The following is an 18,932-nucleotide window of genomic DNA, read 5'->3' as shown; positions in this document are numbered from 1 at the left end:
CAGATTTATTTTAAAAAAATAAACAAAATTCTATAGCATTCTTAGTTTTACATACAAGGTCACATTTTAAGGTTTAATAAAAACCTTCTGTATTAAAATTAACAACTGAATAGTTCTGTCTGTCACTGAATTATTATTATTATTTTTTAAATGTAACATGATAGTGATAAAATTGTCAAGATGTCGAATTCTTTAAACCTGCTAGCGATGCAAGATTCTATGTGTGTGCGAAACAGAGTCCTACCCGACGGGTGACCCGCTAAAATTGACGTAACGGGTGGAATAATGTTTATCTGTCAGGTACAGTGCGGGTGACAGGCACGGGTATTTGCTCTTTGGACTCAATCCGGTACACGCTGACGCTGTTCTCAAACGGTCCCGTTCTTGTGTTCACGCTCTGTCTGAAGACAGTTTAAAAGCCCTTTCACATGGGACGCGTCAAGCGGTGGACTCGCTGCGCGGCTGCAGCTTTCTTTCATAGTGAAAGTGTTTTGCGGTCGAGCTGGTGTTCGCGACGCGCGGTCTCGGGGTAGACGTAGTTGCAAACAACAAGGTCTAATTTTACTTTACAAAAACAAAATAAATGAAACTTAATGAAAATACTGTGTTATTTGCTATTTGTCATTTTATGGGACAATGACTAGCGTAGTTTTCATATCAGACACAGTCTACACGCATTTTCTGGATTTTTTTTTCACCTTTATTTATAGCCTTTCTCCGTATTTTATGGATCATACATCTACATTATAGGCTATTTTAAATTATCTTGATCATATTTTCAACACTCTGACATGCGCTCAGTGAAATGTTCTTTTGGTTGTTAATAATCTGTGCGGTAACTGCTTAAATCGTGGCTGCTGCTTATAAAACGATTACAATACATCTTCGGAGGTTCCTGTCGCTAAGAGCCATAAAAGCTTTAATATGTTTGTTCCAATGTGTGACTCGAAAAGCGGGTGAGTCTGAAGCACGAAACTTTTCATTTCCCACTCCGTGTTAAAATGCATCGTGACTGTAATAATGTTTTGTTTGTAATTTTTTTTTCTACCGTCGTACTGTCGCGTGACTGTAAAACCAAAATGCTGTCGGACGTGAAGACGGGGTACCTTTAATTTCAATTTCAGCCGAACTCATGTTGCTCTACTAATATCCAGTTCAAATGATTTCTGCATCTGATTCTGCAAGCACAAGCAGCTGTAGCAGAGTAGGAGACGTCGGCAGCTCAACCAATAGAAATAGACTGTCGTCATATCGTAAATGTATCGTCATCACTCTACGATACATATCGTAACATTTTTGTATCGCGAAATATCGTACCACGAAATATCGTTACATCCCTATGCTTTTAGATATGTTTGTCTCGTTTACAGTAAAAATAAAAAAAAAACAGCCCAGGTTGCATTTTGACAATAGTTATCCTTTAACACTCGCTGCTACAAAGACTCAACAAGATTATGTTTACTTTGCACTACGCGTTGCTTCCCTCAAAATCTCTCTTCTGCACAACTTATATTTGTCTGATAAAAACACTAAACAAGGTGAATGCTAAATATATGTTCAGGTTTTATTTCTATACAGTTGTGTTGTAAATGTTACTTTACCATCCACTTTTTTTATGAACTAAATGTGACATTACAAAAAAAAAAAATAGATATTTTTTTGTTACAACTATATCGACTAACTGGAAGATAACTAGTGGTAGTAACAGTGTTATTTAAATAAATACAAATAAACCTGCAGTTTTGTATCAAAAGATACATTTGTGTGAGTCATTGGCGTGATCATAAAGCAATACATCCTAAACTAAAACAAGTTTAAATCCAGTAAAAAATTAAAATGTGTTATTTACAAAAGACATTTTCCCAGGAGTAGCTCAGTACAGCTGTACACAAAATTCCATTCATAATCATGTAGCAGACAGGACACAGTTCATACTGATGGCATGTTACTCGACCATCATTGTTTTGTTTTACCAGCATGAGAGCTGTAAACACTCAGAAATCTGTATGTTTGTTCAGCGGCAGGAGGGCAGTGTGACTCTCTGCTCGTCCATCCTCTTGGCCTGTGAACGCATGATGAGGCTGAAGAAGTCTTCATCTGGGACAGTGGGGCCACGGGAGGAGGGCGGAGGAGGGGCACACCTCTGATCATCCAGACGAGACCCCTGAGAGAGACAGAATTTGACATTAATGGCTACAGCTTTTCCTACTGTTTTCTACGCTGGTTAATTCAAACACTCATTCTCACCTGACACTTGACGAGCATGTCAAAGAACTGATCGTCGGGCTCCGTGGCATCTGTGCTGGCCATGACCTGGCTGAGGATCATCTGTCTGTTGCTAGTGCTGCTGTGTTCGGACAGGGTGCGCAGGCCGGGCAGACTGTTTCCGGTTCCTGCCCTCTGCTCATCCAGCCTTCGGCCCTGAGCGCTGGCCAACAGCCTGAGGAACGGCTCCTGACCCGGTGATGCAGCCGACTCTGAGAATGCTGGATAGACAAGACAGTCATTTTAAATGAAACTTGTTTGAATATTCAAAGACAAATTCAGGGTTCGTACAGATAGTGTAAAATTAAATTACAGGACTTTCAAAGACTACTAGTTTTTTTTTATTTTCAAGGACTTTTATCAGAGATCTCACTTATCAAGCAATGTTTTCTATTTAAAATTCTAAAAAAAACGAAATAGATAAATAAAAATATACCAATAAAACAAATGGCACAAAACAAATTGAAGCACATGCGAACTGTACTGCCTTAAAAGTTTAATGTTTTCTACGGTTTAAAAAAATAAAAATAAATCTGAAACAACTGATTCGCGATCCATGCTCCAAAGATCCTATCTAAATCAAATGATTCGTGATCTACGTTCTGAAGTCCCGATCTGAATAATGATTCGCAAACCATCATTTCAGATCACCATTGAATCATTTGCTTGCAATCTAAATCAAATAATTATTTATTATTTATAAGAATATGTGATTTGAAGCCCCGATCTGAAACAAATATGTGAAATGTGATTGAATTGGAAAACTTTGAAATGGTGAATAATTTTGGGACACAATGGTTTACCTGATTCAGAGTTTTGAAAAGTTCTGTTTCACCCATCACTACATGCCTACAAGCGATTTTCAAATTCCAAAATGAATGGCTCTTTTAATTCGATCTGGTTTTTGCTAGTGAATCACTTTAAATGAATGATTGAAGTTCCAGCGTAAATAATTCAATTGATTAGGTTCTCCTGTGCCTCTTTTTGCATCTTCAGCCATGTTTACACAACACGGTCAGTACTACTACTTGCTTTTTTTGACATTAACTGAAATAAGCAAAAAAAGTGTTTATTGACAAAATTAAACACTTATTTTTTAGACATGCTGTCTTTTAATACTTCAAGCACTTTTCAAGTACCTCTTCAGGAATATTGCTATTTTCAGTGGTTTTCCAGGCCTTCAATTCCAAAAAGTCAAATTCAATTACTTCAAGCACTTGTACGAACCATGAAAATTTAACAAATAACATGAAAGAAGGCTTACATTTCCTTATGGTACTGGGTGGTGTGGTCGGTGGGGAGGCAGAACAAGAATTGACAGACAGGTGGCTCCTCCCATCCTGTATGGCACACCGCTGGTCATCCATCCTGTTGCTCTGAAAACGACTCAGCAAGTCAAAGAAGCCCTCGTCTCCTAACATGTCAGTACTCCCATGCTAAGGGCAAAGAGATATAAGGTTAAAACAAATGCTCTCTGAATAACTGAGAACACTTACAACATTTTGTAACCATTATTTTCCATTTATGAACAATGCAAATGCAAGTTAACTACAGTTGACATTGGTTATTAGATGTGAATGTGATTTTGCCCGAAAGGGGATGTTTCAGAAGTGAAGCAAGTCATTACATTTGATCTTTGGAATAATATAGACTCATGAATTTTTCTCAGATCAGGAATATCAAGTAATAAAGTAAATACAGTCTTATTCTACGGGTTTAAGTAAATGTGGTTTTAGTACTTTGTTCTGAGGAGCTTCTCGTGTGTTGCTGGTATCCTGCAGGATTTTATTGGAGCTGCTCTGCAGTTTGTGCTTCTTTCCTCGCAAACGATTGACAAAGGAGAGCTTTGAGGATGACTTGGCCAGTGAGGATTTGGACTGCTTGAAGAGGATGTCACTGGCCCACTTCTGACCCTGCAGGATAGACATTAATTTACTCCATTATTGAATCCATATGCTGAGATGTGAACAGATGATGAATAGAAATAATGCTATAAATCAGACACAGTTAAAGGCAAAAGTTTACCTACATCTTGCAGAATTTGCAAAATGTTCATTATTTTACCAAAATAAGAGGGGCCATACAAAATGCATGTTATTTTTTTTTATTTAGTACTGTCCTGAATATGACATTTCACAAAAAATATGTTTACATCTAGTCCACAAGAGAAAATAATAGTTGAATTTATATTAAAGACCCCATTCAAAGGTTTGCATCCCCTTGCTTCTTAATACTCTATTGTTTCCTGAATGATCCACAGATGTTTTTTTTTGTTAAATGATAGTTGTTCATGAGTCCCCTGTTTGTCCTGAAGAGTTAAACTGCCTGCTGTTCTTCAGAAAAATCTTTTTTTTTTTTTTTTTTGTACATTTGAACCCTTTCCAACAATGACTGTATGATTTTGAGATCCATCTTTTCACACATGTAAACTGAGGGATTCATGTGCAACAATTAACTATAAACAATGCTTTAAGATGGGGTAAAAACTTTTTGAATTTTAAGGGCTTGGTAACTTATTTTGTCTTCTGGGAAACATGCAAGCATCTTCTGTATCTTCTAAAGGGCAGTGCTAAATAAAAAAAAATATACTTAAGCAAAATATGTAAAAATGTACACATCATTCTGTTCAAAAGTTTACACCCCCGCCTCTTAAAATGCATCACGTTTCCTTCTGAAGCATCAGTGAGGGTTTGAAACTTCTGTAATACTGAATACCTCCTCAGATAGGAATTTTGGGTTTTCATGAGCTGTATGCCAAAATCATCAATATAAAAACAATAAAAGGCTTGAACTACTTCACCTGTGTGTAATGAATCTAAAATATATGAAAGTCTAATGTTTATCAGTACATTACAGAAAATAACGAACTTTATCATAAAATGATAATTTTTTGAGAAGGACCAGTAGTTGCATACAAGTCCCTCGGTTGTCCTCAGTGTGAAAAGATGGATCTCAAAATCATACAGTCATTGTTGGAAAGGGTTCAAATACAAAAAAATACTGAAAAACCAAAGAATTTGTAGAACCTGGAGGGTTCAGTACAAACAAGGGTCTCATTAACAAGTACCACTAAACAGCTGTGGATCATTCAGGTAACAACGCAGTATTAAGAATCAAGTGTATGTAAACTTTTGAACGGGATAATTTTTATAGAATTCAACTTATTTTCTTTTGTGGACTATATGTAAACATCTATTATGAGAAACATCTTATTCAGGTCAGTACTTAAAAAAAAAAAAAAAACACTTTATTTTAGTAAAATAATTAACAGTTTGCAGATTCTGCAAACTGTATGTAAACTTTTTACTTCAGCTGTAAATACACTTACATTTGCATTGATCTTGTCAGGTGTGAGTTTCATCAGCTCTAGGTTCTCCATACTGTGCCGTCGGCTCATCCTGGGTCTGGCTCCTAGAAAACCAACAAACAAATCAATCAGGTGAAAAGCTTAAATGCGATGCTCACATACTTTATTCCATTGCCAAATCATACTGAGAAACTCTAGCTGAAGGGAGTGCTACTGCTTTGTGTAACTGCCATACCGTGCAGATTGTAGTCGATCTCCTTGTTCTCAGAAAGTACTGAATTGTTTGTGCTGTAACTAAGGCCGAGGACCATCTGAAGATCTGAGACGTTCATGCGAGCAGTGAGCTCCCCGCTACGATCACCAGTCTGTAAAAAAGACAATCAGGACTTTTTATAAAATACAGTTTTTGCAGTTTAGAGCAAGTTTTTTAGAGGTTTTATAACAGATTTCCTTAAAAACAAATAGCAAAGGTACTTCCAGATACACAGCTACTGATAGGTCTATAATGGCACATACCTCTTTTGCGATTTCTAAGTGCTTTTCTGCAAAGTGCATGGCCTGGTCATGATTCCCTAGTGCTGTATGTGCATTTCCCAAACTCCAGCAGGCCCTGCCCTCACCGATCCTGTAGAAAACATTCCTTTCATGATGAGTATGCAAATTATTTTGCTTTATAATGTTTTTTCTACAACTAATTAGTACTACTTCAAGATTGACATCAGTAGGAAATATTGGGAAGATGACAGTTGGCCACTACTAAAACCTAGTGTGTGAGAGCACCTGTCATTGAGGTCCTGAGCGATGATGAGATGTTTGAGATGGTAGTCGATAGCTCTTTCATAGTCCTGCAGCAGTGTGTATGTGTTGCCCAGACTATAGCAGGCCTGAGCCTCCACCGCCAGATCCTTTAGCTGCCGTGCCAACTGTAGAGCTTTCCTGCACTCAGAACACAACCACTGTAAGGGCACAGCCATAACCACAACACAGAGTAGAGTTTAGAACTACATTATGCTCTTAGACTTTCCTTCCTGTGACAGGGTGGCCTAAAGAAAAGCTACAAGAGGTTTAGAGTAAATTAATTGCCAGACACAAATTCTGTAACCAAAATACTGACACCCAGAAAATACATAACGTGAGACTTTTATTGCACAGGAACTCCTTTTTTGAAATCTATGTGCATCTACAACGTATTACAAAATAAAAACTATAAAGTTTTAGTGGGTGAACTATCCTTTATTAAATTTAAGAACTGACAGAAACTCTGGAACAAAATCCATATCAAATCTCATCCCAAACATGCATCCATGCACTCTCTCTTTCTCTCCCTAAAAAAATAATCAATTATAAAAAAAAAAATATATTATTTATATATATATATGTATATGTGACCCTGGACCACAAAACCAGTCATAAGGTTAAATTTGACAAAACTGAGATGTATACATCATATGAAAGCTCAATAAATAAGCTTTCTATTGATGTATGGTTTGTTAGGATAGGACAAGATTCGACTGAGATACATCTATTTGAAATCAGGAATCTGAGGATGCAAAAAAATCAAAAAAACTGAGAAAATCACCTTTAAAGTTGTCCAAATTAGGTTCTTAACAATGCATATTACAAATCAAAATTACATTTTGATATGTTTACAGTGGGAATTTTACAAAAAATCTTCATGGAACATGAACTTTACTTAATTTCTTAATGATTTTTGGCATAAAAGAAAAATCAAAAATTTTGACCCATGCAATGTATTTTTGGCTATTGCTACAAATATACCCCAGCGACTTAAGACTGGTTTTGTGGTCCAGGGTCACATATATATATATATATATATTAGTGGTGGGCATAGATTAATTTTTTTAATCTAGATTAATCTAGATTAAATCTTGAAATTAATCTAGATTAATCTAGATTAAAATGGCTAATTTGAATTCTTCTGAAAGCATTCAGAATATGTGTGCTACCCAAATAATGACTAAAAGTAAGTCTTTGAGAACGGGTTTCTCAAGCCAGGTGGCGCATTAGACCAGGCGCTCATCTCCCGTTTCCAAAATGCATTACAAACTGCTTGACAATTGCATTTAAAACACAATTAACTATACAAACTTGTGTAACCAAGTACTTCTGCGCAAAAGGCTGTACGACGTGCGCGTTCCAGTAAAATATACAGGCGCGCGGGTATGGATAGCCTATCTGCGTGCATCTTCCAATAAACTGCGTTGCTTTTAGAAGCGTCAATTCAGTTGTTGCATATAGTATAATGTCTTTATTTCGGGATTATCAAAGTAAATTATAACTCAAACTTGAGATTTTACTGGGGCACAGCAGATTTTCACTGGGGCACGTGCTCCAGTAAAAAGGGTCTAGCAACGCACGCACCTGCCCTGAAGCGGCTTCATAACTGCATCCATGTCTGCGCGTCTCATTTGATGTGGTAATTTAACAGAAGTTGAAGACTCGTTCTCGCCCCCTACATTGCAATTCAACTAGATATACGTCATCCGCGCTAAAATATCAAAGTGAAAGTCATCATATCTTGCGTAGTTTAGACCCAGCTCCCAACCCAACTTTGAGAATAGATTAACGGCGATATTTTTTTTATCGCGCGATATGAGTCTCACGTTAACGCAGCACGTTAACGCCGATAACGGCCCACCACTAATATATATATATATATTTTTTTATTATTAATTATTATCTTAAAAAGGTATTAATATTACGCTCACCTGTAATGTTCTGCAGCCCTCTCAAACTCCCCAAGGAATATACAAGCGTTTCCCAGGTTGCAGTAGGCTCTCCTTTCTGCAGACCGGTCACCAAACTCTTTAGCGATAAGCAAACGCTGCAAGACAAATGGTTGACGCACACTGCATTAAGTGCTTTCGCACACCCTTACACTGTTATTAGAATTTCCATAATCAAATGATCACACACTTACCTGTTCATGAGATGCCACTGCATCCCTGAAGTTTCCTAAAAGGTAGTATGTGTTGCCCAGGTTTCCGAAAGTTCGGCCCTGTGCTGCCCTGTCTCCGAGCTCCTTTACGATACAAAGGTTTGCCCTGAGCAATTGGAGAAAAGAAGGAGGATGTAAAAATTCCATTTGCACAAAAAAATTGTCCACTCATGTGAGTGTTGGGGATACTTACTCGTAGTACTCAGCGGCTTTTCTAAGTGCTATCATGACCTCCTCAGGAAAGTCTCCAGGTTCTGCTCCACTCCAGCAGATGCTCTTCCCTTTGGCGTGGTACACGTTTCCAAAATTATAAAGTGCTCTGGCCTGCCCCACCTTTAAGAGAACAAGCAAAAGCAAATTAAATAAATTGAGAGAAAGAAAGAAAGAAAACTAGTATGTACTAGTAAGCATAGTAATTGGATCCAATTAGATAAAATAAGTATTAGATCTAAAGCACAGCACAAAAAAAAAAAAAAGTACAATTTTGAAATATTTTTACTATTTAAAACACATATTTTACAATGTAATTTATTCCTGTGTTTTCAAAGCTGATTTTTAGCTTCATTACTCTAGTCACATGATCCTTCAGAAATCATTCTAATATTCTGATTTGCTGCTCCAAAAACATTATTATTATTATTATTATGTTGAAACCAGCCTTGTAATTTTTTTTCAAGAACAGCATTTATCTGAAATAGAAGTATTTTGTAAAATTATAAATGACTTTATCACTTTTTATCAATTTCAAGCATCCTTGCTGAATATAAGTATTCATTTCTATAATTTCTTCTTTCTTTTAATTTTAAAATATATTCAAATAAAAAGCAGCTATTTTAAATAGTGAAAATATTTCGCAATATTACTGCTTTTGCTATATTTTGGATAAAAAAATTTGACTGGTAGCACATATATAAAAAGTGATTGTGTTTTTTTTTTATCTCACAATTTTTACTTTTTAAAACTTTTTCTCATTGACAATTTACAATTAACCAGATTAACACAAACTGCATGATTAACATATTCAGCAATGATTCAATTACAGACTGTAAACTGTTTGATTTGTTTCTCACTTTGCAAGCTCATTTTTCCAGTCAAGTTCAGAGCTTTCTAATGCGGCAGTAGTATAATTGCCTCATCAGAATGAATCGCTAGTGTGCATTTTTCCTTTACAAGCACTTCTGTTTAAAAGCATCAATGAATAATGCTAAGTTAAAAACATACAATGGAAATATGTTCCATTACAGTATGTCAATTGTATACATTAAACAATCACTCACCTTGTCGCCCAGTTCCCTGGCAATATCTAAATGTATCTGGCAGCAGACCACCGCTTCATCAAAGCGTCCCAAAACCTTTAATGTGTTCCCCAGGTTACCGCTGGCTTTGGCCTCACCAAGCCGATCCCCTGTGGTTCTGAGAGAATAAATCAGTGCTGTTGTTAACATTCAGTACAAATATTATGAAATCACAAAGAACATTATTGTTAATTTAAACAGAACAACTAGGCTTTCTACTACCATTGAAGCTAGGGCTGGGCGATTAATCGAAAAGTAATCGAAATCGACAATCAGTACCTATAATTGATCAAATTTTTCCAGGTCAATTATTTCAATTAATTTCCCTTTAAAAACACTACTGCGTGTGGAGTCACGTGACCCCGCTCCGTTACATTACGTTATTCTGCTGACATGTCGATGGAGTGCTTAAGCAGTATTTATACAGTAAAAAGTATTTACAGGATAATTTTATTTAGAAGAGATACTGCTTATTTTCTACTTTTAATATGTATTAGTTTATAAATGATTGAATTTGTTTCCAAAAGTGCAAGTTATTTATTTTCACTAATTTAATAAAAATTTGACTTTTCATTGTAAACAATGTGGGCTCTAATTTCAGTTGTTCAACACTGATGTTCAATAAATAATCATAGTAGAGATAGTGTGTGCACCCTTCATTCAAAAAATCTCTCACTTGTAATATGTGAGCATATTTACTGTACAAAACTTGTCAGTGAACTATGAGGGCAAAAAAAAAAATTAAATATAATTTTATTAATGAATAAAATAATCGTTCATTAATCGTAATTGGGTTAAAATGTCCAATTAATCGAGATTTGGATTTTAGGCCAAATCGCCCAGCCCTAATTGAAGCTTTTTGTTGTTGATGTTTTTGAAAGAAGTCTCTTATATGCTCACCCAGGCTGCATATTTATGATCAAAAATAGATTAAAAGTTTGTGGCTCATTATCACAATTTAAAATAACTATTTTGCATTGTAATATTTAAAATGCAACGTATTTCTGTGATGCAAAGCTAAATTTTCAGCATCATTACTGCAGTCTTAAATGTCAAAGAAACATTTCTGATTTGTTTTTTTAAACCCAGGATTCTTCGATAAATATAAAATTCTGAAAAAAAAAGCATTTATTAAAACCTTTACTGATCCCCAAATTGTTGAAGATTTGGGAAGCTACATTCACTACAAAGTTGTGCAAGTATACCTAGTTAGTGTGAGATCATGGTGGTGGAACTCCAGAGCTTTGCTGTAATCAAGCAAGTGGAAGTAGGCATTGCCCAGCTGACTGTAGATGGCACTCAGAACCTGCAGGTCTTCTGTGCCAACCTGCATGGCGGCCTCGAAGAAAGAAACGCCGGCATTGTAATCCCCCACTTTACAGAGACGCTCCCCCTCCAAAGCCAGGTCCAAACAGGATGCCTCCATCCTGCAGGGGGCAAAGAAAACAGTTTTAAGCTTGTTTTAATGTCTTTGCATTAACATCAGTAGAAATAAAACAAGAAGGTAATACATAGTTAAACACTGGGAACACTGTAAGGTTCTGCCATATGCAATATTTATTTATATTTGTTAGATTTTAAAAGTTGACATTTTGTTGAAGATACTTCAGGAAACCTACCTGCAAAGCTACAGTAACCAGAACCTTTTAGGCACTTGTGTAAAAATGTTGTAAAATGAGGATGAGGTAAAAAATAATGCTATAAATAAATGTTCTTTATCAATTAACTAAATTAAATCAACATTTGAGTTTAAAACGGCTTATGCCGTAGGTGCACTTGCTCATAGTTTTTCAGGTAGCTTTGCAGGTTGGTTTCTTGAAGCATCTTGGAGACGTTGCCCTAGTTCTTCTGGATTTAGTCTTTCTCAGTTTGTTTCGTTTCTTCATTTTATTCCAGACAGACTGGATGAGATAAGATCTCTGTGTGGAGTATAGACTGTTTTCAGGCTCCTTGTGCAAACAAAAATCTCACTGGATTATTACGATTAATGGCAAAATGAATATTTGAAAATGTAAACTGATATTTCCTACTGACACACTACAGCAAAAGAGAAATGACTTGACATTTTTAACTGGTGAAAAGAAAACACTAGTGTTCTAATAATATTGGCCACCACTGTATTTTTGACCAGTTTTCCACAATCAATCCCTACACATAATAACTATTCCGTCAGAGTTTGTAGAGGCCCTACCTGCTGCTTTTACGCCTCACACAATCAAAGAAAACTGGACATGTGAAAGGCATCTAAAATGGTTCGTTGACTCCTTAAAAAGTCCTCCGATGGGGCTGTAATCTCTAAAACCAACCGTCCCAAACACCCATACATCACGAAGAGGCTGCCAATCAACCTAATTCTTCACCAGGAATTACACTACTACAAACTCGAATGATTTTAAAAAGAATATTCTACACAGCAATATACGACGTCACATCGGACGTCTTTGAGGGCAGAGGTTGAAGATGGCTTTGGCGAAAACTGTCATGCTCAGCACTTGAACAGCTAATCTGATTGTGTTTCTGCTTTCCACTGTCGTGTGTGATTAGCGTGCACACAGAGAGGGACTCCACTGAGATTAGACCCGCCACGCTTGCTTCTGATGTCATGAAACAAACACATTATCAAGTGACTACATGAGTGCTTTCATCTAGAATATAAAAAAATGGAATCGATTTGCATAAAAGAAACTCAGAAACAGTGATTGTAGCTAGATTCTGATAGCAAACTGTTCTCTGGAAATTAAGACAAATTAGTGTGATTGTTGTCACCTTAAAAATCTATGTACATTCAAAAGTAGAGCAATGCAACAAAGCCAAGGTCATGGGCCTCCAAGCAAAGCAAGTAATCATAAAACGGATACCTTGATTGTAATACAAGTCAATAAAAGCATCTGCCAAATGCACAAATGTAAATATTACTATATATGCATTGCTAACAGTGTCTGAGTGACATATGTTTGCTGAGGACTAGCTAAAAGATAAAAACTAACTCAACTCATGGACTGCAGAACAGAATATGGGCAATAGTCATAAATGATTCACAGTGTTATTAAATATTAAGTAAACTGAGGCACACCTGTTTTCTCTTTCACAAACAACTCCACACTAATACCACCTTGGAAAATCATTTGGATCCAACATTTGGGTTTATTTTGATGCTATTTCTCTCAATTTCAGATTGAGAATGACATTAAAATTCAGTCAAACACCTTCCCAATCAAAAATTATTTTTTTTTTTAGCTATTAGCCACGATTTATTGAATTATTGAAATGTTTTCATTATAAGCCTATTTGTATCCTTAGAATACATTTTGTGTATTAAATCAAAGGAGACAAAAAACACATTTGTGACCCTGGACCACAAAACCAGTTACAAATAGTACGAGTATATTTTGTAGCAGTAGCCAAAAATACACAGTATGGGTCAAAATTATCAATGTTTCTTTTATGCCAAAAATCATTAGGATGTGAAGTAAGGATCATGTTCCATAAAGATATTTTATACATTTCCTACCATAAATGTATCCAAACTTAATTTTTGATTAGTAAGATGCATTGCTAAAAACTTAATTTGGACAACTTAAAAGGTGATTTTCTCAATATTTTATTTTGTATTTTTTTACACCCTCAGATTCTACATTTTCAAACAGTTGTATCTCGACTAAATATTGTCTTATTGTTTGTCCTAACAAACCATAAATCAATAAAAGGCTTATTTATTCAGCAGATGATGTATAAATCTCAATGTAAAAAAAAAAATTACCCTTACTGGTTTTGTGATCCAGGGTCACATTTATGGTCTGTTAATTTAATATAGTGCTAAATAAAAACTATGATTAAGTGACATGTGAATACAGTTTCATTTTTTTAATACTGGACTAGTTCTAAATCTCTTAAAGGGTGCATTACAATTAAAAAGAAAACTTAATTCAAGTGTTGCATGCCTACCTGTAGTGGACAAAGGACCGGTTCTCATTCTGCATGCTAACCACTGCACTGCTCGCAGCCATTGGAGAGCATTATGAAGTACTGATCCGAGTCAAGTCCAGAAAGTAATCCAAATGAGAAGAATAATGAACAGTATCCCAGATAAAAATGGTTAAAAAAAACAAAAACAAAACTGGAAACACTTCTGAAGTCTCTGCCGTTTTGAAGTGGTGGAGTCCAGTGTATTACAGATGAGCTTATCCAGACTAATATTCACCACATGGGTCTGGGAAGTGTGTGTTTGTGTGCGTTTTGTCCAGGATGCTATTCCGGAGCTCTCTGTGAAGGGAACACAAGATGCCGAGTGTGAAGCCTCATTCTGTGCGTAATGCTATGGCAACTCCCACTAAGCAGTGGACACATGCAATGGAGGCAGATATTAAGAGTGTGTGTGCCAGCTCTGTATGTGAAAGCTAATTCAAGGGGCCCAACAACGAGAGAAAGCAAGAGCGATTGGCCCATAAACCGAGTTGATTATCTGCCATGCATGCAGGCCTGTACCAAAGCATGAAAGAAACTGAATTCAGGTTTGTGGCAAGAGGGTTTTGTTCACCCAACTCTTACAAAGCCCCACAGATGCAAAAGAATCACAGCAGGAAAATAATGACAATTTTCAACTCTAGTGGTAACTGTTGGTCACTTTCAAACATGTTATGTCTCTGTGACATTTGGAAAGCTGATTTGTCATTGCCAAACTAATCTAGAAATAAGATGATAAGCTTGAGGAACCACAGAGTTCACTGAAACATTTAGTCTATATTTAGCATTTCAGAAGTGCTGCACAATGCCAGTGTGTGGTCTAAAGTCACAACAAAATGGAAGTACCAACAAATCTTTTCTTCTGTATTGTGACATATATCTAGGTGTAATGGAGTATTCTGAAGAGAAAAAAAAATGCTAGGCAGTTTAGTTGTTGATCGTATTTTGAGAAATGGGTGTTGCTCTTAAAAATGAATGTTTGTGGTCAACAGAGTTACATCACTTGCAGCTGCACATGCACTATGTTGGCAGAAAAACACTGGTAACAAGTTGAGGGAAACGGTTAACATTCATGCAATAAGAGAAAAAAAAAAATACTGTGGTGCCTCTGGATGTCAAAATCGGAATGCAAATAATTTTTATAGAATACTGTAGTCAAAGACGCAATCTGAAGCTAAACGTTTCAGCAGACAGACTAATGGATGAAACCTGCTATGATTACTCTACTTTTAAAGCATAAATTTAAATGGAATTGAAACAATAGGTCTATATAATATTCACATGTGCAGCTCATATTACGTTAGCCCTACAGTTACAGCATGAAATACTATTTATACCTATAACATTTTACCTTTTTCATCTAACAATATAAACTCATGGTTTGGAGCAGAGAGAAAAGAGAGAATGACAAGTTGATTTTATTTATCAGAATTGTGAGATATAATTTCAGAATTGTGAGAAATAAAATTTGAATTTTGAAAAATAAGCTCAAATTTACCTTTTTTTTTTAAAATTTCATTGCTTCAATAGACTGCTACTTGAAATCTGTCATTTTCTGCCACCAAACAGGCCACAAAAAAAAAACAACATCACTTTTTGCAAACACAGAATTGGTCTATGGTGGAAGTGCACGAAAAGATTGGGGAAGTCTGGCATACGTCACCAAAGAGAAGTCTGTCATTTCCCATGATATTCTGATTCAAAATTCATAGGTCAAAAAAAAAAATTAAACATTCATTGATGAATTTTATTTTTACATTTCATGCCAACTTGTGTAATAAATCAACAAGAAACAGGGATTGCATCCTATTTTAATTACATAATGTGACATTGTTGAGGAAATAATGTTAAAGGAGAAAAAAGTCAGACTGAGTGCAATAGTCAGGTTCTGGAAGTAAACATTATATAACATTACGTTTTTTTATCTGTAACTTATAAATCATTAAAGTCAGACCAATAGGGCCCTATGAAATTGAAATCCATTTTATTTTTTCCCAAATTCCATTTTTTCATTGTATTTAATCTGGATTCTGTTTTTTTCCATTTTAATTTTTTCTAGACTCTGTTCTAATGGTTAAAAGAAAAAAAAATATCAAATAGCATGTCTGATTAAATAAAATCATGAAATTTACACAATTTATTCATGCACACCTAGACACGCAGAACATGCAGATTCGTATTTAAAAAGTATTTTTCATCTTAATATTCACAGACACTAGTGTATATCACATTTTGATTTAAGTGTACTGAACTACTCTTGATTTATTCATCCCAATTTTGGCAAATTCTCTGACATTCCGCGCTATACGGTAAATTCCAATTTTATGACTGGATTCCGCAATCCATCTGCGTTTTCTGCATTGCGGAAATCATAGGGCCCCAGACCTACAAGTCAGCTGTGAGGTATAGGTTTTAGTTGAAACTCTTTTTTTTTTTTTATCATCAATCGTGTAAAATGGTGGGATTCATGAGAAAACTACATTACCCATAATTCTGCAACAAAAAAAATCTATCAGAGAAACAAGCACTGTGAACAATGTCAATCTCTCTACTTTTTTTTTTAAACATATATTTTGCAACAAATGTAAAATATTGTTTCCATGCATCTAATTAACATCTTTAAATACTTTTATAGCATAGCTTTTTCGCTTATTGAAAGACATTACACAGTCAAATCAAAATTTGTTGTGGTTCATCTTGTTGGTTGGTTCATGTTTAACTCTTTAACACAGACTTAAAAAAACAATACTGGGGAAAAGCTTCAAGAAAGGCAGGCACTGATGCACTCCATTTTAATCAATTAGAAATTAATTACATCAGGAATACATGTCTCTATAATTAAAACACAACTCATAGACTAAAGTCTAAAAAGCATAAAACATGGAACAAGAGAACAGATAATAAGTGAAAAGCCCAATTTTCTTAAAAGTAACCATACTAAGTCTCAACCAAGAGTGTTGGTAAACTGCTTGCTAAAAGTAACAACATTTATGCCAAAGACCTTCAAATCCATTGTATTTTCTTTCTTCATTCCAAAGAACATTTAAAACTCCAAAACACAAGAGTCAGTTACAAAACTTGTTTGTGTGTCATAAATTCATCAGAAAAACAGCAGTGTGGTTCTCAGAGTACCTTAGAGGCAGGTTAGCTTAACAAGACGAGACATGAACAGAGGTTAGGAAGAAGACAGACACAAGCTGTGTTCCATGACACACAGGAAGTGATGATGACTTCAGTCATTTGACAGCTGTTACTGAGGTCTCACCATTTAAAGACCCTTTTAACACACACAGTATGTGTCTTGTAAGCAGCTACTAATAAACATTTGCCAAATTCAGCACAGAGCTTTCCAGTACATTGTGCCAGGAAGTTTAGGCATGTTAGTCAGAGAGGACTGTGAATAAGAATATTGTCTGAATAAAGAAAGTGTATAGGCAAATAATGAAAGTACTGTATGTCAGTGTAAAACCAATAATTCTGGAAAAACAACAGCAAAAACACACCATGCCACAGTGTCAGCAGTATGAAGACTCTCCCATGTCTCACTCCCAAAGCAAACAATAAAGAAAGCCCAGGATTAAGCCAGAGAAATATTTATAACTTACAATTCATACCGAAAGTATACAACAACATAAAACACTAACCTTAAATATGCGTAACACTGACTTCTGTAACGTTACAGACCTGAACAGAACCACAGAGGAAAAGCACAAACATTATTATAGCTTGTAAAATAATGTAAATGTTTAACCATATTATCACTTGAGGGCATAGAAGATACCCTACTTTTAAACGAAATGAAAAAACAACACACGTTTTATTTTAATGAAAGCATAATATGGTAGCTAACAAAGTTTCGCGCGCGCTTCAGTTTAAATTTTGGCTTTTAAGCTGATATATTGTTGTGTAGACAATTGCAGGTCTGTCTTAACGGCCGTTACGGGCCAAACTTAAGTCATACTCACTCAAACTCCTTCGATTCCCCACCAATCCTTATTCTCTCGGTTCAGTCTCTTACAACCAACAGAATCGATACCACAAATCATTTAAATCCAATCACATTGTAAAAGCCGATTAACTAAAACAGTTTTTGTTTAATTTACACGTCCGGACTCATCGAAGCGGTGTGGCTGAAAAAAACTTTACACAAACCCGGACAAAGGGGGCGTGTTGAGGCGTGGCCGCGACTCGGCTGACCAATCAGAGCGCAGGATTCAAATATAACCACACCCCCTATGAATCACCAATGAAATTTGAATGTTTTATCGTTGTACTCCGAGGGAAAACACTTCTTTGTTTTGCATAACTCCTAAAACACTTATCATATACTTCTAAGTAAATCAACGGAGGCCATTAAAATTAAACAATTATCACTATCTAGCTCTTTTAATTCTTCAAATGAATAAAAGTTTTGGAGCAGGGCTGCCTGACTGACAGATGATCTTAAGGCTTGTCGTTCTCATAGCAACCCCACCCCGTGTGCATAGCACCTGCCCAAAGCATCAGCATCAGATACCGCATTTATTATTTAAATTCCCCAAGAAGATCTTACACCATAGGCTTGAGAAACTAGACAGAGCCTATATTGTACCTTTCTAATGGGATGTTATGTCATTGTTTTATGAAGACGGCGCAAACTTTTGTAGACCATTAGAAACCATTGGAACAGCATAAATAGTAAGTGTAATGTCATATTATTAGAGTACCTTAACAGTTTCCTGCATTTTTACTATTTAATTTACTTATTTATCTTATCATATATTATAGTATACAAATAATTTGCAGATATATAATCTAATATATTGGAAAACACAAAGTCACTTGCACCTGTAAGAGTTTTCCACATTTTTTGTGTATTCTTGTTGCTAAGAAATGAATAGAGAGGCGCAGGAGACGCGCAAGAGCGCACAGAGCGGGTTTGACGGCGCGTCATCGGGAGACGCAGAGGATATGGACGGTGAAGATGAGGCTTACAGCAGACCTTCATCAGTGCTGTGGGAAAGACACATCGAGCAGAGTATATTCGTGGATATCAGTGATGATGATAGTTTGCATTTCAGTGACATGCAGGGCGCCTTCTCTGTTCACCTCTCAGGTTCTGGTGTACCTGAGAGCCCACAACTCACTGGTAAGATATGCTTAG

At 35.9% G+C, this 18,932-nt stretch overlaps 1 protein-coding gene across 3 annotated transcripts; it reads right to left on the bottom strand.

The window, feature by feature from the left end:
• Window positions 1–1,543: 1,543 nt before the first annotated feature.
• Window positions 1,544–17,905, bottom strand: gpsm2 (G protein signaling modulator 2). Of its 3 annotated transcripts, XM_073848812.1 has the most exons (16): window positions 17,755–17,905; window positions 17,434–17,473; window positions 13,772–14,089; window positions 11,032–11,253; window positions 9,809–9,944; window positions 8,725–8,864; window positions 8,514–8,637; window positions 8,302–8,417; window positions 6,353–6,508; window positions 6,089–6,197; window positions 5,808–5,937; window positions 5,594–5,676; window positions 4,005–4,178; window positions 3,530–3,701; window positions 2,248–2,486; window positions 1,544–2,164 (listed from the first exon to the last, which is right to left on the bottom strand). In XM_073848812.1, exons 3-16 carry the CDS (start codon window positions 13,831–13,833, stop codon window positions 2,015–2,017), a joined length of 2,013 nt encoding a protein of 670 aa, XP_073704913.1. In that variant the 5' UTR covers window positions 13,834–14,089; window positions 17,434–17,473; window positions 17,755–17,905; the 3' UTR covers window positions 1,544–2,014. The 3 variants fall into 3 exon arrangements, with proteins under 3 accessions (XP_073704913.1, XP_073704915.1, XP_073704914.1); XM_073848814.1 differs by lacking the exon at window positions 13,772–14,089; XM_073848813.1 differs by lacking the exons at window positions 13,772–14,089; window positions 17,434–17,473; window positions 17,755–17,905 and adding an exon at window positions 12,018–12,268.
• Window positions 17,906–18,932: the final 1,027 nt, after the last annotated feature.

Source organism: Garra rufa, chromosome 10, assembly GCF_049309525.1.
Source record: "Garra rufa chromosome 10, GarRuf1.0, whole genome shotgun sequence".
In the NCBI taxonomy this organism is placed as follows: domain Eukaryota; kingdom Metazoa; phylum Chordata; class Actinopteri; order Cypriniformes; family Cyprinidae; genus Garra; species Garra rufa.
Note: the sequence above shows the minus strand (reverse complement) of the source record. Positions and strands in the feature narration are given on the sequence as shown.

Coding starts and splice junctions, on each gene's coding strand:
- gpsm2 (XM_073848812.1), bottom strand. CDS start 13,833: ATGGCTGCGAGCAGTGCAGTGGTTAGCATGCAGAATGAGAACCGGTCC. Junction 9,945..11,031: donor CATGATCTCACACTAACTAG/GTATACTTGCAC, acceptor TTATTCTCTCAG/AACCACAGGGGATCGGCTTG. Junction 4,179..5,593: donor CTGACAAGATCAATGCAAAT/GTAAGTGTATTT, acceptor TCTATCCTGCAG/GGTCAGAAGTGGGCCAGTGA.